This window comes from Triticum urartu, chromosome 2 (genome assembly GCF_003073215.2).
Source record: "Triticum urartu cultivar G1812 chromosome 2, Tu2.1, whole genome shotgun sequence".
Lineage (NCBI taxonomy): Eukaryota > Viridiplantae > Streptophyta > Magnoliopsida > Poales > Poaceae > Triticum > Triticum urartu.
In genome coordinates, this window is record NC_053023.1 from 403,807,865 (window position 1) to 403,832,257 (window position 24,393).

General features: G+C 46.8%; 2 protein-coding genes across 3 annotated transcripts; one reads left to right on the top strand and one right to left on the bottom strand.

Moving 5' to 3' along the window:
- The first annotated feature begins 1,062 nt into the window (after positions 1 to 1,062).
- Positions 1,063 to 6,396, top strand: LOC125537544 (CSC1-like protein At4g02900). 2 transcript variants are annotated; one of them, XM_048700859.1, is made up of 13 exons: positions 1,063 to 1,414; positions 1,614 to 1,637; positions 1,826 to 2,208; positions 2,394 to 2,546; positions 2,716 to 2,851; positions 3,100 to 3,201; positions 3,676 to 3,795; positions 3,912 to 3,992; positions 4,113 to 4,453; positions 4,702 to 4,947; positions 5,042 to 5,366; positions 5,531 to 5,764; positions 5,868 to 6,396. In XM_048700859.1, exons 3-13 carry the CDS (start codon positions 1,895 to 1,897, stop codon positions 6,120 to 6,122), a joined length of 2,307 nt encoding a protein of 768 aa, XP_048556816.1. In that variant the 5' UTR covers positions 1,063 to 1,414; positions 1,614 to 1,637; positions 1,826 to 1,894; the 3' UTR covers positions 6,123 to 6,396. The 2 variants fall into 2 exon arrangements, with proteins under 2 accessions (XP_048556816.1, XP_048556815.1); XM_048700858.1 differs by lacking the exon at positions 1,614 to 1,637.
- Positions 6,397 to 9,740: 3,344 nt separating this feature from the next.
- On the bottom strand, positions 9,741 to 12,543 carry LOC125537546 (protein kish). The gene is made up of 4 exons (XM_048700862.1): positions 12,381 to 12,543; positions 12,173 to 12,279; positions 11,114 to 11,148; positions 9,741 to 10,128 (listed from the first exon to the last, which is right to left on the bottom strand). Exons 1-4 carry the CDS (start codon positions 12,381 to 12,383, stop codon positions 10,061 to 10,063), a joined length of 213 nt encoding a protein of 70 aa, XP_048556819.1. The 5' UTR covers positions 12,384 to 12,543; the 3' UTR covers positions 9,741 to 10,060.
- Positions 12,544 to 24,393: the final 11,850 nt, after the last annotated feature.

The following is a 24,393-nucleotide window of genomic DNA, read 5'->3' on the forward strand; positions in this document are numbered from 1 at the left end:
TGATAGTATTATTGATGACCAGCAATGACGTAATGCGCTGGACAGATATACTGCAACGGATCAAACTAGTTTGGATGTTATGGTCTATCCTTTTTCGCTTTCTTGTGGATGATAGACATTGAAAAACTTAGGCAATATAAACTATGGAAAACTGAAAAATCTCACCGCCTCTGCCACGTGATCACATTATGGGTGTCTAGATCTTTTAACGAGAGGCGCTCGTTCGATATAATTGACAATATACCGTCGGCAGAGGCAATGGGTGTAGCTCTTGTAGAATGCCCTTATCGTTAGTGGCTTACAGATGCGAAGATGCTATATCTAAATGCAAATTGCGAAGAAGAAGCATACGACAAAAACATTATTCTAATCCTGCAAAAAGGCATTATTCGAGTCATCGAGCCTTTGGCCGGCTAAAGAGATGAATGTGCATAATGTTTTCCTTGAATCAGACTCCCAAGCGGCAACGCGAAAGATCTCGGAACAGAACAAGGACCTCTTAGCTTTGGGTGACGTGGTGCAGGAGATCAAGACAGTGCTTCAAACTTTTGACGAGTTTAAAATGAGCTGGGTGCGACGTAAGGCTAATTACGTAGCACACATTTTTGGCATCATGTAAAACTTGGTTTCAGGTGTCATCCGTAAGCAGTGGCGAATCTAGACAGAAATTGAAGGGTGGGTTCAAAGCCTGTATCATGCAAATATCTGTTGGGTTGGGTTTGCAAGTGGCTGAGTTAAGCCTTGAAACTAGTAGTAAAAAACTTTTTTACAGTGCTGGAGGGGGGGCTCAAGCCTGTTAAAGCCCTGTAGATTCGCCCCTGCCGGTAAGTATTGTTTCGGTGGTAGCCTCGGAGTTTGCTGCATTTGAATAAAATGCAACGATTCCAACTCAAATAAAAAAAAGTGTGGTTCCATGCCAAAAAAATCGGCGCTCCCTGGTCCACAAATGGTCACTCTTAGTATATTTAGCTAGTTATTATATTCTAACAGCTGTGTCCATATACTAGCAAAGATTTATTTTTTGAAAAAAGAAACACCAGTGGCAGGCCGTTGGAGAACGGTCATCCCTCCCCACGTCGTTATTTCCGCCGAGACCAAGGCGAACGCGTCGTGCCGGCCCGTCGCCGTCCTAGTCCTCCTCCTCGTTCTGATCGTCCCCGTTCTGATAGATAGACTAGCAACAAAACCGGCAAAGGCGTTGGCCTTGTAATCTCTCTTGCTATTGTTTTCACTTTACCAGAGCTCCTCTCAAGGCGGCCGGCCGTGCACCCGCCGCCGCCTCCCTCTCGTGCACCGTACTCCTGCGTTTCCTCGACGGCAACGACATCAATGGCGGCACGGCAGTGACCGTTCAAGCGGCGGCGCTCGGCCACTGCCTGCTAAGTGGCGGCGACGTCGGCGATAACCGCGCGCGGTACGTTATGTTAATTTACTGCTCCTGTTTCCTGCCTGTACGATCGAGGTCACCTGAGCGTATCCGCTAGCTTTAGTTGAGACCAAGACGATAGGTTATATGGGAAATTGTGGATGTTGACTTTATTGCAATAGAACTCCAGAGGTTTAGATTGCAAGAATGCAAGATTAACACAGATTTTTGCTACATTGGTCGTCAGAATTTGCAGGAATACATCATCGGAGTAAGCCATCTAAGCTGCTGTCCAACATTTGTTTTCTGGCCACTTCAATTTTCCACGCATAATCTGCTGGGAAAGCTCAGTTTCTAATGCTAATGATCATACCTAGCTACTTTCATTCTTACCAATCTAGTATTATTTTGATTCTAGTTGACAATTTTCTTACCATTTTTTCTTTTCTTTCTATGTAGATATTTTGCCTAAACCTTTGGGCTACTTCTTGGTGACGCTTGTTCTGGAGTGAGTCTCTCTAGAGAGACATGGGCTCCCTAAACGACATTGGTGTTGCCGCAGGAATAAACATATTATCCGCAGTGGGCTTTCTTCTCGTGTTCGCAGTTGTTAGGATACAACCTATTAATGATCGGGTATACTTTCCAAAATGGTACCTTAAAGGGACAAGAAGCAGCCCAAGGCACATCGGAAATGTCTTGTCAAAATTTGTGAATGCTGATGTGTCAACATATCTTCGGTTTCTCAACTGGATGCCCGCCGCGCTGAAAATGCCAGAACCTGAGTTAATTGAGCATGCAGGACTAGACTCTGCAGTATATGTCCGCATCTATCTTCTCGGGTGAGCATGATATCTGTGTATCTGAATTCTCACACCACAGCATTATACTAGTTGCTTACACTTCATGTCTTCCAAGTTCCAAAATGCCTATTTTGTGATGTAAACAGATGGATATGTGGATCACTGTGTTTGTAACCAAAAAAACATTATGCCTAATGATGGTGCATTGTTGTTTTGCTTTGCAGTTTAAAAATATTTGTGCCAATTACTGTGCTGGCATTTGCTGTCCTAGTTCCTGTCAATTGGACTAGTGCAACTTTAGGGGATGATGAAGAGGGTCTAAGTTATGATCAAATTGACAAGCTTTCAATATCGAATCTTGGTCCAGGTTCAAAAAGGTATTACTTCTGTTTACTCCTGATATCCTGGCAATTTCAGAATTTATCGTTCCTCAAGCACCTGCCTGATTATATAGCTATAGATGCAGAGATGCTGTCCTTCTAATCTCCTCATGTCACTTCACTTGGCTCATATTTATTCTACTGAAACTGCTGTATGTTTTCATAGGTTTTGGGTACACATTGGAATGGCCTATGTGTTTACCTTTTGGACATTCTACGTGTTATATCATGAATATAAGGTTATAACAACTATGAGATTGCACTTTCTTGCCAATCAAAATCGTCGGCCCGACCAATTCACGGTAAGATATCTTAACCATGCAAGTTTAATTGGTGTTATGGACCTCGCTGGATCTGAATGTGAATTTTTCATCTTGTTGCTTTGATTTTTTTTCTCGAACCGTTTCAGTAAAACAAGCATAACAATTAGTAGGGACTATCTTTGTGATAGTAAAACAAGCAGTGTACATGTGTGTAGAATTTCTCAGATTGAATGCAGTGTGTAGAGTAGTTTCCTTGGCTCATAACTCATTTTCCTCCTTATTTTCAGGTACTTGTGAGAAATATACCAGCTGACCCAGACGAAACAGTTGGTGAGCATGTTGAGCACTTCTTTGCTGTGAATCATCGCGAGCATTATCTCAGCCACCAGGTTTTACTCTTTTCTATCTTGTGTGCACCGTGGTATCGTTATGGTGAATACTACTGATACGAATTTAAACCATGAAATTCAACCGAGCATCAAGTTACTTTGTTTTCCAGTTGTTATTTACTTTTCAACTGAAATGCAAGCTTTCTAATTATTTGTTTGCTTTCCAACCGAAGCACCTGTAGGCCCATATGCCTTTATCTTTGAGGATTTTTATGGTACCCTATACTGCTATAGATGGAAGTGAGCAGTATACAATCATCCGCCGCTGATTTCGTGAGGGTAGTCTCGTCAGTTTTCCGTTTTCTAGAATAACGCTAGCTCATCAGCAATCGGTCTGTTGGCCCTGGTTGTGCTGTCGCCCTGTTCCCCGCCGCCCACTCAACGACTAGCCGGCTCCGCCGTCGTCGAACTCGCCTCATTACCCTGTTATGGTTCAAATCTGTTTCTCATTCGGGGTACGTAACTGATCAATAGGTTGCATACAACGCAAACGCCCTTGCCAGTTTGGTTAAGAAGAAGAAAGGCTTGCAAAACTGGCTGGTCTACTACGAAAACCAGCACGCTAAGAACCCTGAAAAGGAGCTGACTATTAAGGTAATAATCTTCCCTCCTTTGCAAATCATGCACCTAAGATCGGTTCGTCACAAAGCTATTTCAATATGTGCTCTAATCTGCAAGTGGTATGGCTCATTTACGTACTTGTCTTGTAGACAGGACTGTGGGGTCTTTGGGGGGAAAAGGTGGATGCATTACAACACTACAAGACAACAATCGAGGAGCTATGTAAACAGGTGCCGGTCATCGTCTTGATAGTGTCATCAAGCAGCACCAATGTCTTCTTTCATTGTACTGCATAGTTCCTCCTAAACGCTGAGCAGCAGTATTAACAATATGTAACCTGTTAATTGCAGGAGGATGAGGAGAGGCAGAAGGTGATTAGTGATCCTAAGGCTATAATGCCAGCAGCATTTGTGTCTTTCAATAGTCAGTGGGGGGCTGCTGTTTGTGCACAAACACAGCAGACAAGTAACCCAACGGTGTGGTTAACTGAGTGGGCTCCGGAACCTCGGGATGTTTACTGGCCTAATCTCGCCATCCCTTTTGTCGAGCTCTCGATCAGGAGGCTTATCATGGCTGTTGCGCTCTTTTTCCTGACATTTTTCTTCATGGTCCCAATTGCGCTCGTCCAATCCGTGGCCAATCTCGACGATATTGAGCGGGTGCTTCCTTTCTTGAAACCTATAATAGAGAGGTGAGTGTAACCGCTCCTTGTTTCACGGTTCAATTGTGAAAAACAAAAAGGGAAAGGCATTTGTGAGATCACTTTTCCCCATATTTTGATTAACGATTCTCCTTGCTAAATAATCAAGAGCAGAAAAAAAAATCTGTTGAATTTAATAGACCTTGAATTACATAAAAAGTCAGCCACATTATACTGATTTGTTTACAAGGTACTGCATTGCTGGATGTAATTTTCATGGTCAATGCAATTTCCTGCAGAAATGGTCCAAGGTCAGTCATACAAGGTTTCTTGCCAGGAATCGCATTGAAAATCTTCCTTATATTTCTGCCAACAATTCTCATGGCCATGAGCAAGATTGAAGGCCACGTATCACTCTCTGGATTGGAGAGGAAGACAGCATCAAAATACTTCCTGTTTATTTTCGTCAACGTATTCTTGGGAAGTGTAGTAGCTGGAACAGCGTTCCAGCAGCTGAACAGTTTTATCCATCAATCCACTAACAAGTAAGCCAAATTTTGCACTTGGATATAATAACAAGGGTTCAATTATATTTATACTACCACATAAAAAAACTCTTTTACTTTTGTTTTGAAAAAGAATTCCAGAGACCATTGGAGAATCCATTCCCATGAAAGCAACTTTTTTCATCACCTACATTATGGTGGATGGATGGGCAGGCATTGCCGCTGAGGTTCTTAGGTTGAAGCCGTTGATCATGTTCCACATAAAGAACACATTCTTGGTCAGAACCGAGCAAGATCGCGAGCAGGCCATGGACCCTGGGAGCTTGGAGTTTGGCAGCACCGAACCGCGAATACAGCTCTACTTCCTCCTAGGGCTTGTATATGCTGTTGTGACACCCATCATTCTTCCTTTCATCATAGTCTTCTTCGGCCTGGCCTATCTTGTTTTCAGACACCAGGTACACATCTGTCCTCCAGTTCAAGTGATCTATCTTTGTGTTCTTTCAGCTTCAAATTTTTCTTGTGGATATCACATCCACATTGGCATAGATCACAAATTTCTGCTTCATCACAGTATAATGCACCAAAATACTAATCCTTGGTATGTTTCTTTTGTTGCAAGATCATCAATGTCTATAACCAGCAATACGAGAGCGGCGCGCAATTCTGGCCAGACGTACACGGACGAATCGTCACCGCATTAGTCATATCGCAGATCCTGCTGATAGGACTGCTGAGCACACAGGAAGCAGACCAGTCCACTGTCGCCCTTCTTCCTCTTCCTGTCCTGACCATATGGTTCCACTACGTCTGCAAGGGCCGGTTCGAGCCGGCATACATAAAATTCCCCTTGCAGGCAGGATCAAAACGCATTCTCTTGATCTCTTCTCCATACATAACTGCAGATGATATTCACATCGTCTCCAATGTTAAGCGAGAGCTCCGTTTGATGTTTGCAGGAGGCCATGGTGAAGGACACGCTGCAACGGGCAAACGACCCGATGCTGAACCTGAGAGAGTACCTCAAGGACGCATACGTGCACCCGGTCTTCCGCAGCGGTGACATCTATGAGCTCTTGGCCATGGATGAAGAGGAGAACCCCCACCTTGTCGCGACCAAGCGGCGGTCTCGGATGACCACGCCGGTGGACAGCAAGTTCAATTCCAGCTCTGGCACCAACGAAGGAGAGTTCAGCCGGCCGCGTCCTAGCTGACAATGAAATGGGAGCAGGCGCTGTCGAGTAAACTTGATCGGCATCTGCACTGCACCAGTGCATTACCATGTGTGGACGACGTCGATGGAATTGTACATTTGGAGATGTTAGAGCATCTCCAACGGCACACAAAAAGAATGACTACCTAAATCCAGTTTTAGGAGTGGAGAGAGAAGATTTAGGTAGCAATTTTTTTTCTGTTTTTTATAGCGGACCTAAAAAGAGTAGGGCGTTTTGGAGCTCGGCCTCCATGGAGGCCGGATTTTTTGAAAAATTCAAAATTCACACTTTTCGGTTTCAAAAAAATCTGAAAAAAAATCATACAAGTAAACAAGGATGTTATGTGTATGTATGTAAAATTTGAGGATGAAATACCCTAAAATGCGATCTGTGCAAAAAAAGATAAATTCATGGACTTTTAGAATGAATAATGCATCTACTAAAAAGCCTTAGATTTGTTCTTTTTGTGTAGCACTCATTTTAAGGTGTTTTGTCCTGAAAATTTACACACATATGCTTTATGTCTCTAAGTACGTGTGTATTTTAAAAAAAAATTGAAACGTGAAAATTTGAATTTTGATCAAGTCAAACTCGGCCTCCATGGAACCCGAGCTCTAAAGAGTATTTTCGACCTAAAAACTGGGTATCTAGATTTCAGCTTCTACTTCTAGCACACATATTTGTAGATATGTAATGTTCCAAATAATATCATACTCATGTCAAATATATCTGAAACAAATAAAATCCAAATATTACTTAATTATGACATAGTTATTCAATCCGCAACTCCAAATGCAACACAAATGTTCATCAAACACAACACAAAGTGCATCGAACATAACATGAAACATACGAATAGAACAAGTGGTCTTGTTGTCCATTCCATGTCCACCGCTCCTTGACTTGTTGAAAACTTTAATATCCGTATCTCGAATTACATGGTGAACTTGAAGAACGTTGGAGATGTGTTCTTCTCTCCTACTTTGATGCACCATCCATCGCACGAATTCATAGTAGAAGCAATCCAAATTTTGGCTACGTTCATGCTCGTTGATCATATTGTGCAAGATCACGCCGGCAGTCATGATTTACCAAAGGATTTCTTGGTCCCAAAACCGAGCCGGTCCTCGCACAATAGTAAACTGGACTTGCAAAATCTCAAATGCTCTCTCCACATCCTTCCCAGCAGATGGTTGAGCATTATGGAAACCAAGTTGTTTATTCCTTGGGGTGGCTGGGAATTGATTTCAAAAAGATTGCCCCCTTTGGGTACATCTCATCCGCTAGATAGTAGCTCATGTTGTATGTGCAGCCATTTGCTTAAAACTCCACCTGTGCTGATTCCCCATTGGCTAACCGTGCAAAGAGTGATGATCGGTGGAGTACATTGACGTCATTGCAAGCTCCAGGCATTCCAAAATAGGCATGCCAAAACCATGTCTCATGATCTGCAATGGCTTCAAGAATGATGTTGGGATCCTTCACATGGTCGATAACTGTCCATGTCATGCCAGAGAGCAGTTCATCCACCTCTAGTGCATGCAATCAACTGAGTTGATCATCCCCCTGAAAACCCTTGTGCTTTGTTCATCTACAAAATCCTGTAAGTGTCCTGAGCATTGGGTGATCTCAAATACTGTGGCCCAAAGACTTCAACCACCGCCTTCACAAATTGCTTCACACACTTGATGAAAGTGCTCTCTCCTATTTCCAGATGATCATCAGTCAAATCTGCAAGAATACCATATGGCATCATGCAGTGCCATAGTCACCATAAAGATACTAATGTGTCCAAGATCTCTGGTACAATTTCTCCTATGCACGAAGAATTGATCATGCTCTTTGACAGAGTAGGCAATGTGGAGAAACAAATCAGGAGCCATTCTGAACCTACACCAGAAGTAGCGGTCTAGATACACTAGATTTGCACAGAAGTAATCAAGTATGAGCTTATTGTGTCTGTGTAGCCGGCTCCTACGAATCACCTCACAATCGGTAATGGAACCTCCATGTTTCGGCTGCTTGTTCTTCTCCATGTCGATCAACATGATCATGGCAATGTCATCATCTCCATCAAACTCATATTTCTCTTCGGAGGAGGAATCACACCAACTCATCTACACATTGGACATATTCCATCATGAACAAGCCTTAGCTCACAACAAATAACAAAAGAGGAAAAAACTTAGTGGAATTCTGACGAACACCTAGAAGGCATTGATCTCGATTTTGGCCAGAGTACCTCACCGGGTCGAGACGATCGCCGGATGCCCAACAAATTCATCAGGATATCCCTTGTATGCATGGTAATGTATGTGGATCTTTTGCAAATACTTGTTGCCCTTTTGCTCGGTTCCATATATAGGGTCAATGTTTGTAGCCAACTTCATACGATGAAGACATCCTCCTTGATTGAGAATGTCGGACCTATTACCTTGGGTATCTTCATTTTTTGTTACGAGTGGCCGATGTTTGCCCTATACCATATGTACGAGAGTTGATATCTCCCGAGTCCTAATGCATAGGCTCTTGACCGTCATTGATCATGTATGCAACAAAAGGGTCATTGGCATATGCATTCCTAATGTCATATGTATCCATAAATTGATTCAGTGGCATATGGAACAAATAGACAAATCAACAAAAGGAGGGGCAAAAGATTGTACCATGTCCTGCTCAGCCATTTCGTCGAGCAGACCTGGGCAGACCCGGAGCCAACGGTTCTCGAAGCTGTCCTCGCCCATTGGAGTTGTGGCAAGTCATACACCATCTTCGGCACTTCCTATTGCTTCCAGCCATTCGGAATCCCCCGCCAATCGTCCGGCGAATGAACTAGGTCGCGTTTGGGGTGACTAGCACCTTCCTTCTAGGCGGCAGGACGGGCACGACGTCAGTTGCGACTGGAGAGGAAGCGTTCATGTCAGCGTTGACCACCTTCTTGTCGCTCACCCTGGTTCCTTCGCCGCTCCCTTCGGGCAACGTTCTTTGCCTTGCAACTGGCTCCTACGGACGACGTCGAGGCATCATTCATGCCAGTGGTGGGGGACGGGGTACTCGGCGACAACATCTACAATGGCTCGGATGCAAGCAGCGATGCAAACAGGCAGCACGGGTTGATGACGGTGACGGCTCGAACACGAGAACTGGAGGACAGACATGAGAAGACAATCGATTTTGGTGGACTAAGTCAATTTGGCGTGGGTCCAATCTGCCAGATCCGACATGACCAACACGTCAGGTCTTCCCAGATATGTTTTGGATTCGAGGGGTGGGTCATATTTTCGCGATTAGTCACTTACCAAAAGCTGTCCGCCCGAGCCCGGACGTATAAGTGGGATTTGAGCACTGACCAAGCCGTCCGCCCGTGCCAGAAAGAGGAATTTGAGGCGTCCAATCGTAGATGGTCCAAGTTTGGACTCAATTGAAGATCGCATTCCGTACCTAAGTCTAGCACGCTCTGACCTGAAAACTGAATGCTACGCACTCCAAACTGAACTGTGTCAGAGGTTCACTGGGAAACTTTATTTCATCCCATTCGAGTTCACAAGAATGTAGATAAAATAGAGGTGCTCTTTTTGGCGTCATCAAAGTACTGGAACTGAGAGACGAAATAGGATATAACGAGAAATCCACATTTGGTTTTGCAGGATCCAAACAACATTCTACACAACATACATAATCCTCCATCGTTTCGTTGTTAACTTCTTGCACCTAGCATTTGCAAACACAGTATCATCTCTGTCTTATCGGCAAGTGCACCGACCCGAGTGCATTCATCTAACCTGCATGCTCGGTATTAAGATGCCGCTTTCGCCACGACAGTAACTGAAGCAGAAGGCTTCTCTGGAGGCATGAACAGAAATACAGTGTGACATGATCCTTCCTATATTTAACTCTGGCAACCTAGATTCAAATCATGGCCATGATTGCCCAGGCCTTCAGAAGAAGATGGTGGATACCCCCATTGCGAAGCACCCAAATGCTACCCAAGGGCTCAACCGCTCACCTGCGAAGCAGCACAAGAAAGATTGAATTTCGAAGGTTTGAAATGAAAAGGATGCATTACTAACAAATATCGTGTTCTTTAGAAGAAGAAAAAATGCAAGTAATGTTTTTCATTGCATAAGTTTGACACACCATCTCTATGTAAATAGCAACTACTAATCAGCAACTGTTACACAAAATCACTATGAAACAAATGAATGCATGGATGAGGTATTGGAAATTCGAAAGACAAGAGCAAAAAAACTGCTGGTATACAGACAATCGAATAAACTATGACTAGTGACTAGATACTCAAATAGAAAAAAAAGATCAGAAAGCAGAAACCAATGCTGGCTTTGTAATTTCCACATGACAGCTAGGACGTAGCTTTACCTCACGAGTTTCCCCTAATATATAGAAACTTACAGTAACAAATTGTAGTTGATTGTCACTGGTTAAGATGGCTATTAAGTTGATCCTTCTTAATATTGTCGAAGTCTGTTTTTCCATAACAAATCAAGTTCAGCTATTTCACCATGTAGGTATTTTCTAATATTAATAAAACCTACCAAGATAAAAGAAAGCTACAAAATCCATAACCATTCATCGATATAATATGCAGTAAGCTATCCACACCAATAAGAAAGATGACAAAACTAGAGATTGCACCTTGTTCTATTTTTCTTATTTTCTTAATAAGATAAGTACAACACAACAATCTTAACAACATTCTTGTATAAATAAAAAATTACGTCTTTCACCAATAAAGAAAACTGCTACAAAGCACGAGAAGTAAGCAAGTCTAGAACTGAACTTAAGTTATTAGCACCTTGATTCCTCAGCTAATGTCTACAATACAGTTTGGCAGATGAAACTAGGTGCATATACACCGACAATAACAAGTGCTCCAAATTGAGCAAACCAAAGGAACTAGGAAATATGCAGCAGATGTCTGAAGAATGCAAGCTAGCATAAAATTTGAGCTGGACAGACAGACAGAAGCATACCTATTCTGGCTGCTTTCCAAAAGAAACCACGGAACCTGTCAAAGAAATTCATGTAAGAAAATGAAGAATAATGAAAAAGGTTTGCCTGAATTTGGGTCAGAACCCTGTGCTCTTGAAATCTAACAAATTGAGCTAATTGAATAAAATAATACTCCCTCCGTCCCAAAATTCTTGTCTTAGATTTTTCTAAATACGGATGTATCAAGTCACGTTTTAGTATTAGATACATCCATATCTAGACAAATCTAAGACAAGAATTTTGGGATGAGGGAGTAGTTGGCAGCAGAGAGATCATTGACAAATAGCATTGAGGACCCTTTTTGATCTTTTTTTAGGATAGTTATCCTTAGGAATTTCACCCATCAGGGTTTTTGGTTACGCAGGATTGTAATCCATAAGAGTTATTTCTAAGGGTTCCATTCGTTGACTAAACTTCTTGCAAAGATACCACTGTATTTCCTATGGTGTATACGAAATATGCTTTGATTCAGATTCATTTAGTACTCAATTATCTATGCTTAGAGAAGACACAGCACTGTAATCATGGTCTTTTTTTCTCCTAATTATGTGTTGTTTGAAATCAAACCACACAGATCAAAGAGGCCCTACATATCTTGTTCCTTATCTTTCTACTACTTTTTTAGGGAATCGTTGCTCCTTATCGAGTCTGTAAATGAGCCTCATCTTATATAGTAATACAAAAAGGGCAGTTTCACAATTCTTCCAAATCGTGCTTAATCCGATTATAGGATTCAGAGGTTGCAATCAGCTCTGAACCAGCATACTGTTGGACATCCGAAAGTGTTTACGGATCAAAACCAAAATGCCCTAGACCCAACAGCTACATGTTGCATTAACGCAGCCCCAGCGAGAATCCAATCCATGTTGAAAGGATACTACTGCACCGTATAGGTACCGTACAGCTTCATGCTGATTTTGACAGTACGACTATCTGCCTTTAGGGAAGAAAAAAAAGGAAAGACAAATCGCGTAGATCAGATCGCTCAGGAAGAAATCCCTAATGAGTTTTCAATATGGGAAGTCAGCGTAGAAAAATACCCGGTGCGATCGTTGAGGATGGCAGGGAACTGCATCTTGATGTAGGTGCAGGTGCAGATCACCAGCAGCACCACTATGAGGAAGGAGTTGAAGTTGAACAGCGCCGACTACAATCACGCCAAAAAACAACGATTAGGTGGCCAGATCCGTCGAATTGGGGAGGGGGGAGGAGGGGATGAGTTCGACGCGGCGAAGGGGCGGAGGTTACCATGGCGCTGGCCTCCTCCTTACCGAGCTGCGACTGCAAGACAGGAGTCTGGATCTACTGGCTTGGCGTTGGGGTTGGGGTTTGGGTTGGCCGCAGCCTAGTGCGTGTAGAGCTAGCGCTGCAAACGAGTCAGTTGGGGTTGGGGTGGCCATAGCCCAACAATGCTCTATCAACACGCGCTGTTTGCGCGTCAAAAAAAACACGAGTTATTTGTTTAGAACATCTCCAATGTCTAAAACAAAAAATAAACTCCAACACTAAACCCTAAAAATCAGTTCGGTCACTTGGGCCAACAAAAATGCTTGTCGCCAACCACAGCCTATTGATGTATGGTGACCAAAACATTTTAGGTCATGCCCAAAAAATTGCTACAACTAATACAAATTTGCATCATCACTAGCAGCCGACTCAAAATCAAAATTGCTCCTTTGAGAACCAACCGAATCACCTTTTACTATAACCCTGTCAGCCATCGATATGCCATGGAAGGCATCTTCAACGCGCTCGCCGATGCTGATGGCCTCCCCGCTGCTCCCGTCACACCCAGTGGCGGAGCTACAGGGTGGCCAGGGTGGGCCGCGACCCACCCTGGGATTTTGGGTCCGCTTATATACTTATGGATTTTTAACTGGGCCATAAAAAGAAAATTGGCCCAATAAGGCAATAACCATACCGATGGCCACAACCCTCGTCTCGTCCGCTTCCTCCGTTCCTCGTTTCGTCCCTCGTCTGACGCCCTCGCCTCACCGCCGTTGTTCCTCGCCGGTCGCCGGCCGGAGCCCAGACTGCCTCCCCTTCCCGCCCGACGCTCGCCTGGCCCTCGGCTCCACCACTCCCCCGTGCCCATGCTCTGCCCGGCTGCTCCCTTGACCCGGGCCGCCTGGCCTTGCCGCCCGCTCGCCCCTGCCTCCGCCCTCCGGTGGAGTCCGGCCCTCCGCCCTCCATGCAAAGCCTACAGCCGTCGGTGCCGCTCAGTAGCCAATCTCTAGTCGTTCAACAGCAGCACCGCATCAAGTGTGCAAAATCGATTTAAGGTACCGAAAACTCCTAATTTTTGATTTAGGGTTTGTTTTTTCGCACTATGCTATCATGAATTGATGAACACATACATAATTTTGCACATCATTTCTTCCTTAATTAGCTTTATTGATAGAAACTAATTTTTATTGCAGGTTGAAGAATGAAGAGGGCCGGAGACATTGTTTCTCTTTTCTAGAGTATAGTCAAGAGCAAGTTGAGAAATAAGATGGGTGATAGTCTTTTGGATGATTGCCTAGTCACATTCATTGAGAGTGATGCTTTTGCCGAGGTGAATGAAGATGATATAATTGATACTTTCATGGCAATGCAAAAGCGTAGGCTAGAAATATAGTCCTTTTGAGCTTCTCAGGGTATGTATTATGGTCCATGTAGTATGTACTATGTATGCTTCTTTATGCAAAACTTAGACTTAATTGAGAATTTTAGTGTGTTTGTAAGACCATATTGATCTATTTCTATGTGATACTGGTAACTAGTTAGAACGTCCACATGGCAAATTTCTTGTAAAAAAATTTGGGGGGAGGGGGGGGGTCGGACCACCCTGATGTCAAATGCTAGCTCCGCCATTGGTCACACCCATAGTCGTCCCTCCCGTGGTTCCCGCCAGCGGTGGCAACAAGCTGAAGGCCGTCCGCCGCCAAGGGTTTGCGCTGCCCCAAATAGACAACGCTGACGGCAGGGATGCACCTAAGGACCCAGTCGTCGTTGACAAGTTTTAGTGCGGGTGAAGAAGGTCGTCGGGAAGAGGCTATTGCGGGATTCATCGGCAAAGGGTTGTTTCCCACGCGAAGAAGAAGGCGGTGACAACGGTTACTTCCCCATCGTTGTCGATCCCTTCCACGACAGTAGTTGCTCCTCCAACAATGCTTAGGGCCTCTTCCCCTCCCACCGCTGCATGAGGACCAGTAGACATCACTCGTCGCCAGAACCGTTAGCGTCCCCAACATGTTCGATGAAGTCATCGAGAGGTAAATAAATCCGGTTTTCATTGATTTTACATTCCGTATGCACTTGTGATGTGATGTGATGTTTGTGTATTTTTCTTCAAATTTTGTGTATGTAGTGTGAATGAGGAATCATTTTTGCAATACACTTGATGGCTGCTAATATTTTGATGGTGATGTGATGTTTGTTTATCGTTGTACTTGTTTAGTTGCCACTATGAGTTTGGAACCTTGAACAGACCGCCGGAGGAAGAAGAGGATGAGGCCAAGTCATCATGCGCCTTATGCCCTGGGCGACAAATGTGCTACAATGGGCGGGACAAAAGGTCGCGATCTCGCGAGGGTGAGCTAACTCCAAAAACCCGTCCTTAGTTCGGATTGCAGACTACAACTCGCCTGCATGAAGCAGGAATCGCTAGTAACCGCCGGTCAGCCATACGGCGATGAATCTGTTCCCGTGCCTTGTACACACCGCCCGTCACACTATAGGAGATGGCCATGTATGAAGTCAGTACCCTTAACCGTAAGGAGGTGATGTCTAAGGCTAGGCTTGCGACTAGAGTGAAGTCGTAAGAAGGTAGCCGTACTGGAAGGTACGGCTGGATCACCTCCTTTTGAGGGAGAGCTAATGTTTATGCTTATTTGGTATTGGTGAAATAGTTATGAAATCAAGCGGGGATCACGAATTGATTTAGTGGGAATATAGATCAGGTCTTCCTCTTTCAATCCTCAAAATATGACAATTTTTTAGTGGATGAAGGTGAGAGTAATTGGGCTTTTGGAAGATTGAGAATGATGGAGAAGCTAAGGCATTAAGGTTAGGGGTGGGAGGTGGGAGAAGGGAGAAGGGGCTTTATATACCTCACCTCCAAAGTGATCATTGCCCACCTGATGGCCCCTGCGCATGGGGTCACCCAAACCCTAGACCACGTGGGCATGGGGTCATTGACCCCGTGCACATAGGGTGTCCTGAGAATTTTCCACTCGATCCTGTGTGCACGGGTCAGGAGGCCCGTGTGCATGGGATGTCCAAACAAATTTTCTTGACCCCCCGGGAGTAGACCATGGCACAAAAAAGAAAGGGTTTTGAGGCTATTTTCTTTTATGATTGTAGAATAGTCGGTGTATATGATTTGCATGAACCCACACTTTCATGATTTCATCCAAGCACCCCGATTCCCTCTTAATAGTGTGGCTGTCATATGACTCAAAAGAAATCAAAACAAAACTCTTGAGTCATCAGAAAACCACATCTTTTTTCTTCTTGAAGTGGGGTCAACCATCTTCATATAATCATCACAGAGAGACCAATGACCCGAGATAAACTTAGTAACCGCCATTTGTCTCACTAATCACATTGTCATGACACCAAAATACCATTAGGGACTAAAGCACTTTCAATCCCCTCCTCCTTTTTTGATGAATTGATGACAATATGGTTAGCGCATGACAATAGAAATAATTAGTGAATTATGCCATGCAACTCTACTAATACAAGGATCTTCCCCTTGATGTGTGCATATATTCAATCTAAAATGATAACGTCCACACGTGTGGCACTTATCAACATGACCCAAACGCAGTCGATGTCGTTCGATTCATTTGCACGAATATTGCAGTAATTGCCAACTGGGTTGAGAGCCACACAAGCACCCAGCGTCGTGTGGGTGTTATCATTTAGTGCCACACGTGTGGACGCTCCTCCCCAGAACGGACACACGACGCTCACCCGAACGTGTGGATGAAACTGCTCTTCGCCCACACGGCACTCGCACGATGATAGATGGCAACTACAGTTGTGCATATATGGCAACTAGTTAATCACGCACGACAACTATGGTTGACTATACATGACAATTATGGTTTGACCACGCGTGGCAACTCCAATTAGTTACACATGACAACTATATTTAATGATACATGTCAAGTAAAGTTAATCACACATGACAACTATAGTAATTAGACATGGTAACTATAGTTAACTACACATAGCAACTAAAGTTAATTACACACTCGTTCGCGCTCACGGAATGGAGGTGAGCTGTTGCCACACAAGTTTGTGTGGGCCGTTGTAGCTGCGCCAGAACGTGTGGGGAGTTTTAATATTCGCCCACACAGAATCGTGTAGGCTGGCTTGGGAGTCCATTGTGCCGCACAGTTATCGGCGTGCATATTCAAATATACTTGGAATGCTATGTTAATGTTGCATAAGCACTATACTAATCAAGTACCCTCATTAATTCTGCTACTAAACTTGAATCATACGGCAGCAAATGAAGTTATTTAGTACTAGTAACTACTGAGAAAATCAAATCAAAGAGTCATTAAACACTACCCTGTAGTAGATTATCTTCAACATCTTGTCTGTTGCGTCAAAGGAACGGCAAAATGCAAACTGTATCAATCAACCCCCAAAGATGTAGGGATCGATGATCCTCAAAAACAAAAGATGTAGGGATCAATGAACCTTGCATGCAAATTAAGTGCTCATACACCTGAGCCAACGTCAACGTGCAAATCAAGTATACATGAGAAATGAAGAGACACCACCAAACTGAAATGGCATCGCTGAGCTGAACGAAAATTAACCCAAGCTCATAATTATCCAAACTTCACAGCAGAATTTCATCCAAGAACAGCTAGCCTGGTAATCAACCGGTGCTACGAGCTAAACAGAAGGCATGGATAACCACAACGATAACCAAGATCGCCTGGAACTTAATCAGGCTTCGGTGCGGGATTGTAAATTAAGCAAACTCGGTCAGGCACAAGGGCTACGACTAGTTCCTTCCAAAAACAGCGGAATGATCGTTCAATCGACATGAAACCAAAGCTAGCAACTAGTAGAACGCATCATAGCTATCATCATCCTGCTCATACCCGTCGTCCCCCTGATCATACCAGTCGCCGCCGTCGTCCTGGCCATACCCATCATCGCCGCCCTGGAACGCCTCGATGCTGTTGTCGTAGCACTCCGGTGGTTCTTGGTAAACATCCAGCTGCAGGCCACTTTCCTCCACCTCCACAACCGTGGCATGTAGGTTGCTGACGAACACTTCATCCTCGTAAGCCGCCGCCTCGTTGCCAACGGTGAGGATGCCGGTGTACTCGTTGTGGCCCTCCTCGACGGTGAGAATTCCAATCCCGGCGTACTCCTTGTAGGCGTAGCCCTGCTCTCCGACGTCTTCAGCATTGAGAGTTCCGGTGCCGAGGACGTAGCCTTCGTAGCCATCCTCCTCGTCGTCGTCGCTCTGAATTCCTGGCCCGACGACGTAGTCACCGTCACTGAGAAGTCCGGTCCTGGCGACGTAGTCGTAGACATCCTCCTCTTCCTCATCCTCGTCGGTGACAGCTCCACGTCCCACGACCTCGTATCCATCTGAAGAGAAAGAGAGATCGTCGTCGTCATCATCATCAGAAGCGTAGTTCGAACGGACCAAACTGAGGCCGCCGAGCTCTGCCTCCGTGTCTGTGTCCGTGTCCGATCCAGTTAATCCGGGGAGGGCCGCGACCTTGCTGCTGCTCTCGGCCGTGCCCACAGCCACCGCCGTCGGCGCCAACGCCAGGTGCGGCTCGGGAGTGTGGGGGTTCACGGCTGCGCGTGGGGTGGGAGACAGCAAGCACGGGGTCACCGGAGCGCGTGGAGCGGCAGGCGGAGCGCGCGGGATCATGATGGCGCGAGGTGCGGGAGGGGGCGCGCGGGGGCGCACCGGAGCGCGTGGGGCGGGAGGCTGAACGCGCGGGATCATGAGGGCGCGCGGTGCGGGAGGAGGTGCGCGGGGGCGCACCGGAGCGCGTGGGGCGGGAGGCGGTGCGCGGGAGCGCACCAGAGCAGGACCCGGCGCGCGGTGGAGCTCGAGGAACGCGGGGGCGGGAGGAGGTGCGTGGGCGATCACCAGAGCGCGTGGGGCGGGTGGAGGCGCGCGGGGAAACGCAGGGGCGCGCTGTACGGGCTGGTAGCCGCCGGGGCAGAGGAGGAGGCCGAGGCGGAAGGCGAGGTAGGCGTCAACGCAGGCGTACTCCACCTGCTCGACGGAGAGCCTGGGAGCGTGCCACGCGCTCATGGCCACGTCCCTGGGCTTGCTGATCCCGCGGTAGCCGAGGAAGCGCTGCGCCATGAGCTCGACGGAGGCGTTCCCCATGCCGGTGAGCGCGCGCAGGTCGCACGCGGACGCGACGTCCAGGCCGTAGTGATCCCACAGCATCCGGCGGTCGTACGAGGAGCCGTAGCCCACGAAGACGACGCGCGGGTCGGCGAGGAAGCGGTAGAGCACGGCGGGGACGGCTTCGGCGTCGACCTGGGCGAGGTGGAAGACGAGGCAGCGGTGGCCCGCGCAGAGCTGCAGGGTGGCCGGTGGCGGCGTCAGCGGCCCTTCCCCGCGGCCGCGGACGGGGGTCCACTGGACGCCGAGGCCGACGACGAGGCGGCCGGAGCGGAGGAGGGCCTGGTGGAGCCAGCGGGTGGTGTAGATCCAGCGGCGCCCGTCGGCCGGATGGCCGGTGGCGAGGGCGACGAGGCGGCGGTCGGCGACGCGGACGGTGTAGGCGTCGTGCTCGGGGGTGGAGCGGCGCAGGCGTGTGGCGACGGGGGTGGCGTCCATGGCGGTGACGTGGGGGTGGGGTTTCCTCCTGCGTCGCTCGCTGGGGTTTTAGATGGGCCGGGGACGACGCGAGGGTTTGGAAGTGGGGAAATTTGAGTCGGGTAGGCAAAGGCAAGAGGAATGCTTCGCAGTTTATCGGATGGATCAGCCAGTTGGCACCACCACCCCGCCTTGTACCACCGACCTACCCTGAGATCAATCTAAAAAAAAGGACTTACCCTGAGATCATGCATCTGATGCTTCGATGGAAGCCTTTTGTTTGACAGAAAAAAAAGTGACATCTATTATCATCAATGTTTCTGTAGGAGTTTCCGCAAAAAAAAAAAGTTTCTGTAGGAGAAAAGTACAATGCACTGGCATACAAAACTACAATGAGATTTGAGTTTTCTTTTCTCATGGAGAAAAATAGGATTTTGTAGTATTTCTAGCGGAGTGGATTCTACATTCTTTTTCGATTACCGATTACCAAATTTCAAAAGAAACGTCAGCAAGCATCGTCAGATTCCCATATTTCCTCGCATGCGCCGCAAACTCATGGGCAAGTATGTTGTTGCCTCTTCTAGCCGACATAAGCGTGATCTCTTGAAAGTTGTCCATTGATACATCCATTTTGCTGTTGGGGAATGTAGTAATTTCAAAAAAAAAAATCTACGCACACGCAAGATTATGGTGATGCATAGCAACGAGAGGAGAGAGTGTGTCCACGTACCCTCGTAGATCGAAAGCGGAAGCGTTAGCACAACACGGTTGATGTAGTCGTACGTCTTCACGATCCGACCGATCAAGTACCGAACGCACGACACCTCCGAGTTCTGCACACGTTCGACTCGATGACGTCCCTCGAACTCCGATCCAGCCGAGCTTTGAGGGAGAGTTCCGTCAGCACGACGGCATGGTGACGATGTTGATGTTCTACTGTCGCAGGGCTTCGCCTAAGCACTGCTACAATATTATCGAGGTGGACTATGGTGAAGAGGGGCACCGCACACGGCTAAAAAATCCAAGAGATCAATTGTTGTGTCTATGGGGTGCCCCTCTCCTCCGTATATAAAGGAGGGGAGGAGAGGGCCGGCCAAGGGAAGGAGGCGCGCCCAGGGGGGAGTCCTACTCCCACCGGGAGTAGGACTCCTCCTTTTCCTATTTGGAGAGGGAGAGGGAAGGAAGAGGAAGGAAAGGGGGGGCCTCCCAATTCGGATTGGGCTTGGGGGGGGGGGCGCCCCCTCCCTTGCTCCTTTCCCCTCCTTTCCACTAAAGCCCATTAAGGCCCATATACCTCCCGGGGGGGTTCCGATAACCTCCCGGTGCTCCGGTATTATCCCGATCTCATCCGGAACCATTCCGGTATCCAAATATAGTCGTCCAACATATCGATCTTTACATCTCGAACATTTCGAGACTCCTCGTCATGTCCGTGATCATATCCGGGACTCCGAACTACCTTTGGTACATCAAAAACCATAAACTCATAATATAACTGTCATCAAACTTTAAGCGTGCAGACCCTACGGGTTCGAGAACTATGTAGACATGACCGAGACACGTCTCCGGTCAATAACCAATAGTGGAACCTGGATGCTCATATTGGCTCCTACATATTCTATGAAGATCTTTGTCGGTCAAACCGCATAACAACATACGTTGTTCCTTTTGTCATCGGTATGTTACTTGCCCGAGATTCGATCGTCGGTATCTCAATACCTAGTTCAATATTGTTACTGGCAAGTCTCTTTACTCGTTCCGTAACACATCATCCCGCAACTAACTCATTAGTTGCAATGCTTACAAGGCTTAAGTGATGTGTATTACCGAGTGGGCCCAGAGATACCTCTCCGACAATCGGAGTGACAAATCCTAATCTCGAAATACGCCAACCCAACAAGTACCTTTGAAGACACCTGTAGAGCACCTTTATAATCACCCAGTTACGTTGTGACGTTTGGTAGCTATCGGTGTCAAAACCGGCGGATCTCGGGTAGTGGGTCCCGAACTGTGCGTCTAGGCCGGATGGTAACAGGAGGCAGGGAACACGATGTTTTACCCAGGTTCGGGCCCTCTTGATGGAGGTAAAACCCTACGTCCTGCTTGATTAATATTGATGATATGGGTAGTACAAGAGTAGATCTACCACGAGATCAAGGAGGCTAAACCCTAGAAGCTAGCCTATGGTATGATTGTTGTATATGGAGTTTATTGCCTACGGACTACAACCCTCTGGTTTATATAGACACCGGATAGGGTTAGGGTTACATAGAGTCGGTTACAATGGTAGGAGATCTTGAATATCCACATCGCCAAGCTTGCCTTCCACGCCAAGGAAAGTCCCATCCGGACACGGGACGAAGTCTTCAATCTTGTATCTTCATAGTCCAGGAGTCCGGCTGAAGGTATAGTCCGGCTATCCGAACACCCCCTAATCCGGGACTCCCTCAGTAGCCCCTGAACCTGGCTTCAATGATGACGAGTCCGGCGCGCAAATTGTCTTCGGCATTGCAAGGCGGGTTCCTCCTCCAAGTCCTTCATAGAAGATTGTAAACACCAAGAGTAGTGTCCGGCTCTGCAATATAAGCTTCCACATATTGCCATAGAGAGAATAATATTAACACAAATCAAATCTGCTGACGTATTCCGCAGTGCGTCAACACACTACAGCCAAGTCCTTTACTTGAATCGATTTCACTTTTCCACCTCAGCGTGTTTTGCGAGGCAGTTTCCTTGGCACGTCTTGTCAAAGCAGAGATCGTGTCCCCCCCTTTCACGGGATTCTCATCAATACGGACGTGGGTAACCCAATCGTGCCCATTAGCATGTTTTCTCGATTAAAGGCGAGTCCCAAACGGTTACGGGGAGGGCTCCTGGTATTCAACCTCTTATAAAGAGACCAGGGCCTTACTCCTTTTCTCCAATCCCAAAACGAGTTCGCCCGTCGCCTCGAGTTCCAACACCCTAGGCTCCAGATTCCGGGCGCCTCAGACCTTCGACAATGTCCGGTTCCGACCTTCAAGGCCGATGGATGCCCTCCTCCGTCACGGAGGAGGACATGCTAAAGTTGAGAGAGGCTAAGTTCTTGACCGCTGAAATTTTGCACAGGCTGCCTGCTCAAGGGCAGGCTATCCCCAGTCCCCAGCCCGGTGAGAGCGTAGTGTTCGTGTCTCAATTCCTTCGGGGGTTAGGCTTCCCGATGGATCCCTTTGTGAGGGGACTACTGTTTTATTACGGGCTGGAATTTCACGACTTAGCTCCGGAGTCCATCCTCCATATCTCCTCGTTTATCGTTGTATGCGAAGCGTTCCTCCGTGTTACCCCTCACTTCGGATTATGGCTCAAGACTTTCAAAGTGGAGCCGAAGATGATCAAGGGACGGCACGCAGAGTGCGGAGGCGCTGTTATAAGCAAAAATGTTGATGCTCCATGGCCCGAGGGCTCTTTTAAAGAGGAGCTAGGCTTGTGGCAACGAGAGTGGTTCTATATCACCACTCCCCGGAGCACCAAGTGGGTTGCGCTTCCTGCCTTTCGCTCGGGTCCCCCACCACGGTTAGCGTCATGGGTTAACAGAGGGTTAGATTGGGGTTTGCCCAAAGACGTACCCTTGTTACAGGGCCGCATTAAGGATCTCTTGGAAGGAGACCTCAGCCTGTTCAAGGTGACGCAGGTCATGCTGATTCGCCGAATATTTCCCGGCAAACGTCGCTCCCTTCGCCTGTGGGAGTTTAATCCAGAGGGACCGCGAGCTCTACAGAATTTCATGGGCGCAATGCACGCGGAGATGTATAAACTGTTCTTCGGATCACGAGAGATGTGTCCGGATTTAACCGAGGACGCAGGCCTAAGCTGCAATCGCCCGGATACTCAAGTAAGCAACCTTGTGCCCGGACCTTCTATCCGTATAATTGTCATAAACTTGCCCCTAAAAGAGCCATCCTTTTAAACAGGAGTGGATAGCGAAGGCAAAGCTGATCAGGTGTCCGGCTCCCCTTCCCGAAACCAGGCCGGATCCCGTGCTGGTCAGGATGCTGGAGATAATGCCTTTGGAGGGAAGCAAGGGGGAGGACAAGGAAACTATGGCCTCCTCGAAGGAGGCTGCTCCGAAGGGAGGAACCGACAATTCCTCTCCTAAGGGGAAGAAGAGAGCGCCTCTGACGACCCGGTGATAGGTCCATGACTATACCAAATACCAGTGTAGTTGTCGATCCTATTGTTGTCGAGGTTGTGCCAAAATATGCAGTTTATACACCAACGTATTTGTCCATTACTTACAATGATGCAGAAGATTTACTACCAAGTACTACAGACCATGTTACTGTTTTGCAATGTTTAGGCGTGAGAAAGACCATGAACCATGCACTAGGTATGCAAAACATGTCTAACAATGCATGCATTCGTACTGATGACCAAGCAGTCGTTGATGTGCGAGTAGATATAAAACAAGTTCAGCTGCCACCAATTTTCGGTTGGAGTCCAGATGGTGTTCACTTTGAATATTTATCTATATTGTCATGGACACCGGAACAGGACCAGTTCGTGTATGGGAAGGAGTCCAATAAAGCTACAGGTCAAGCTCACCTATCCAATCTTGCATGCTACGTAAGGATTAAAACTACTAGGAGTAGATCCTTTCTGTTTTTATTTCTGCCACGCAAGGAAAAGATCAACAAAAGGACTACATGTATTTGGGAGTTTTTAAGCCTAAGAGATGTCGGGTGGGGCCCTCCTAATTGCACAAGTCGGGAGCGCTTGTACCAAAATTACTAGGCCAAGTATCTTTAATGAGAGTCCAGATTTGTTTAGGAGTTACTTTATTTTTCTTTTGTGCGTGTACGAGGTCAAGGTTTAGTCGGCTACTATATAAAGCCATGATACGAGGCATTGTACGGAGGTTATTTTTAAATGAAATAGACACGATGTGTTTTTCAGGGTAGATACCCGTATCAAGTTTTGGAGGGATCTTTAGAAAACCTCTGTGTTGCGATTTCTCTTCGTGGAAATTGTTTTGCGCGTGAGTACCTTCGTCGAGATTGGTTTTCTCGTGCTGGGCCGCAAGGTTCAAACCCTCTACTTTGTGTACATCGCGTGCGCGGGCGAGAGGTTGCTACTGCTGGTGGTGGAGTGTCGTGAAAGATCAGGCCGCAACAACAGATCAGATCTCACCATGAGGTTCGGTCTTCATCACCCAGAAACCATGGCCTCGAAGCGGGGGAAAAAATCCTCGTCAGAGGGTCCGGCGCCGGGGAGTTCCTCGGCCGGACTATGCCCTCAAGGGGATCAGCCCTCCGGCGAGCCGTAAGTAGAGAAAGATTTTCCTTTTGAGGGATGAGGAATATCCTTGATTTAGATCTGAGAAGATTAACCGAATTTTTACCTTGTAGCTCGGACCTCAGCCCTTCTCAGCAGAGCTCGTCTTCGGGGGATCTCCTTCCGGAGATGATGGAG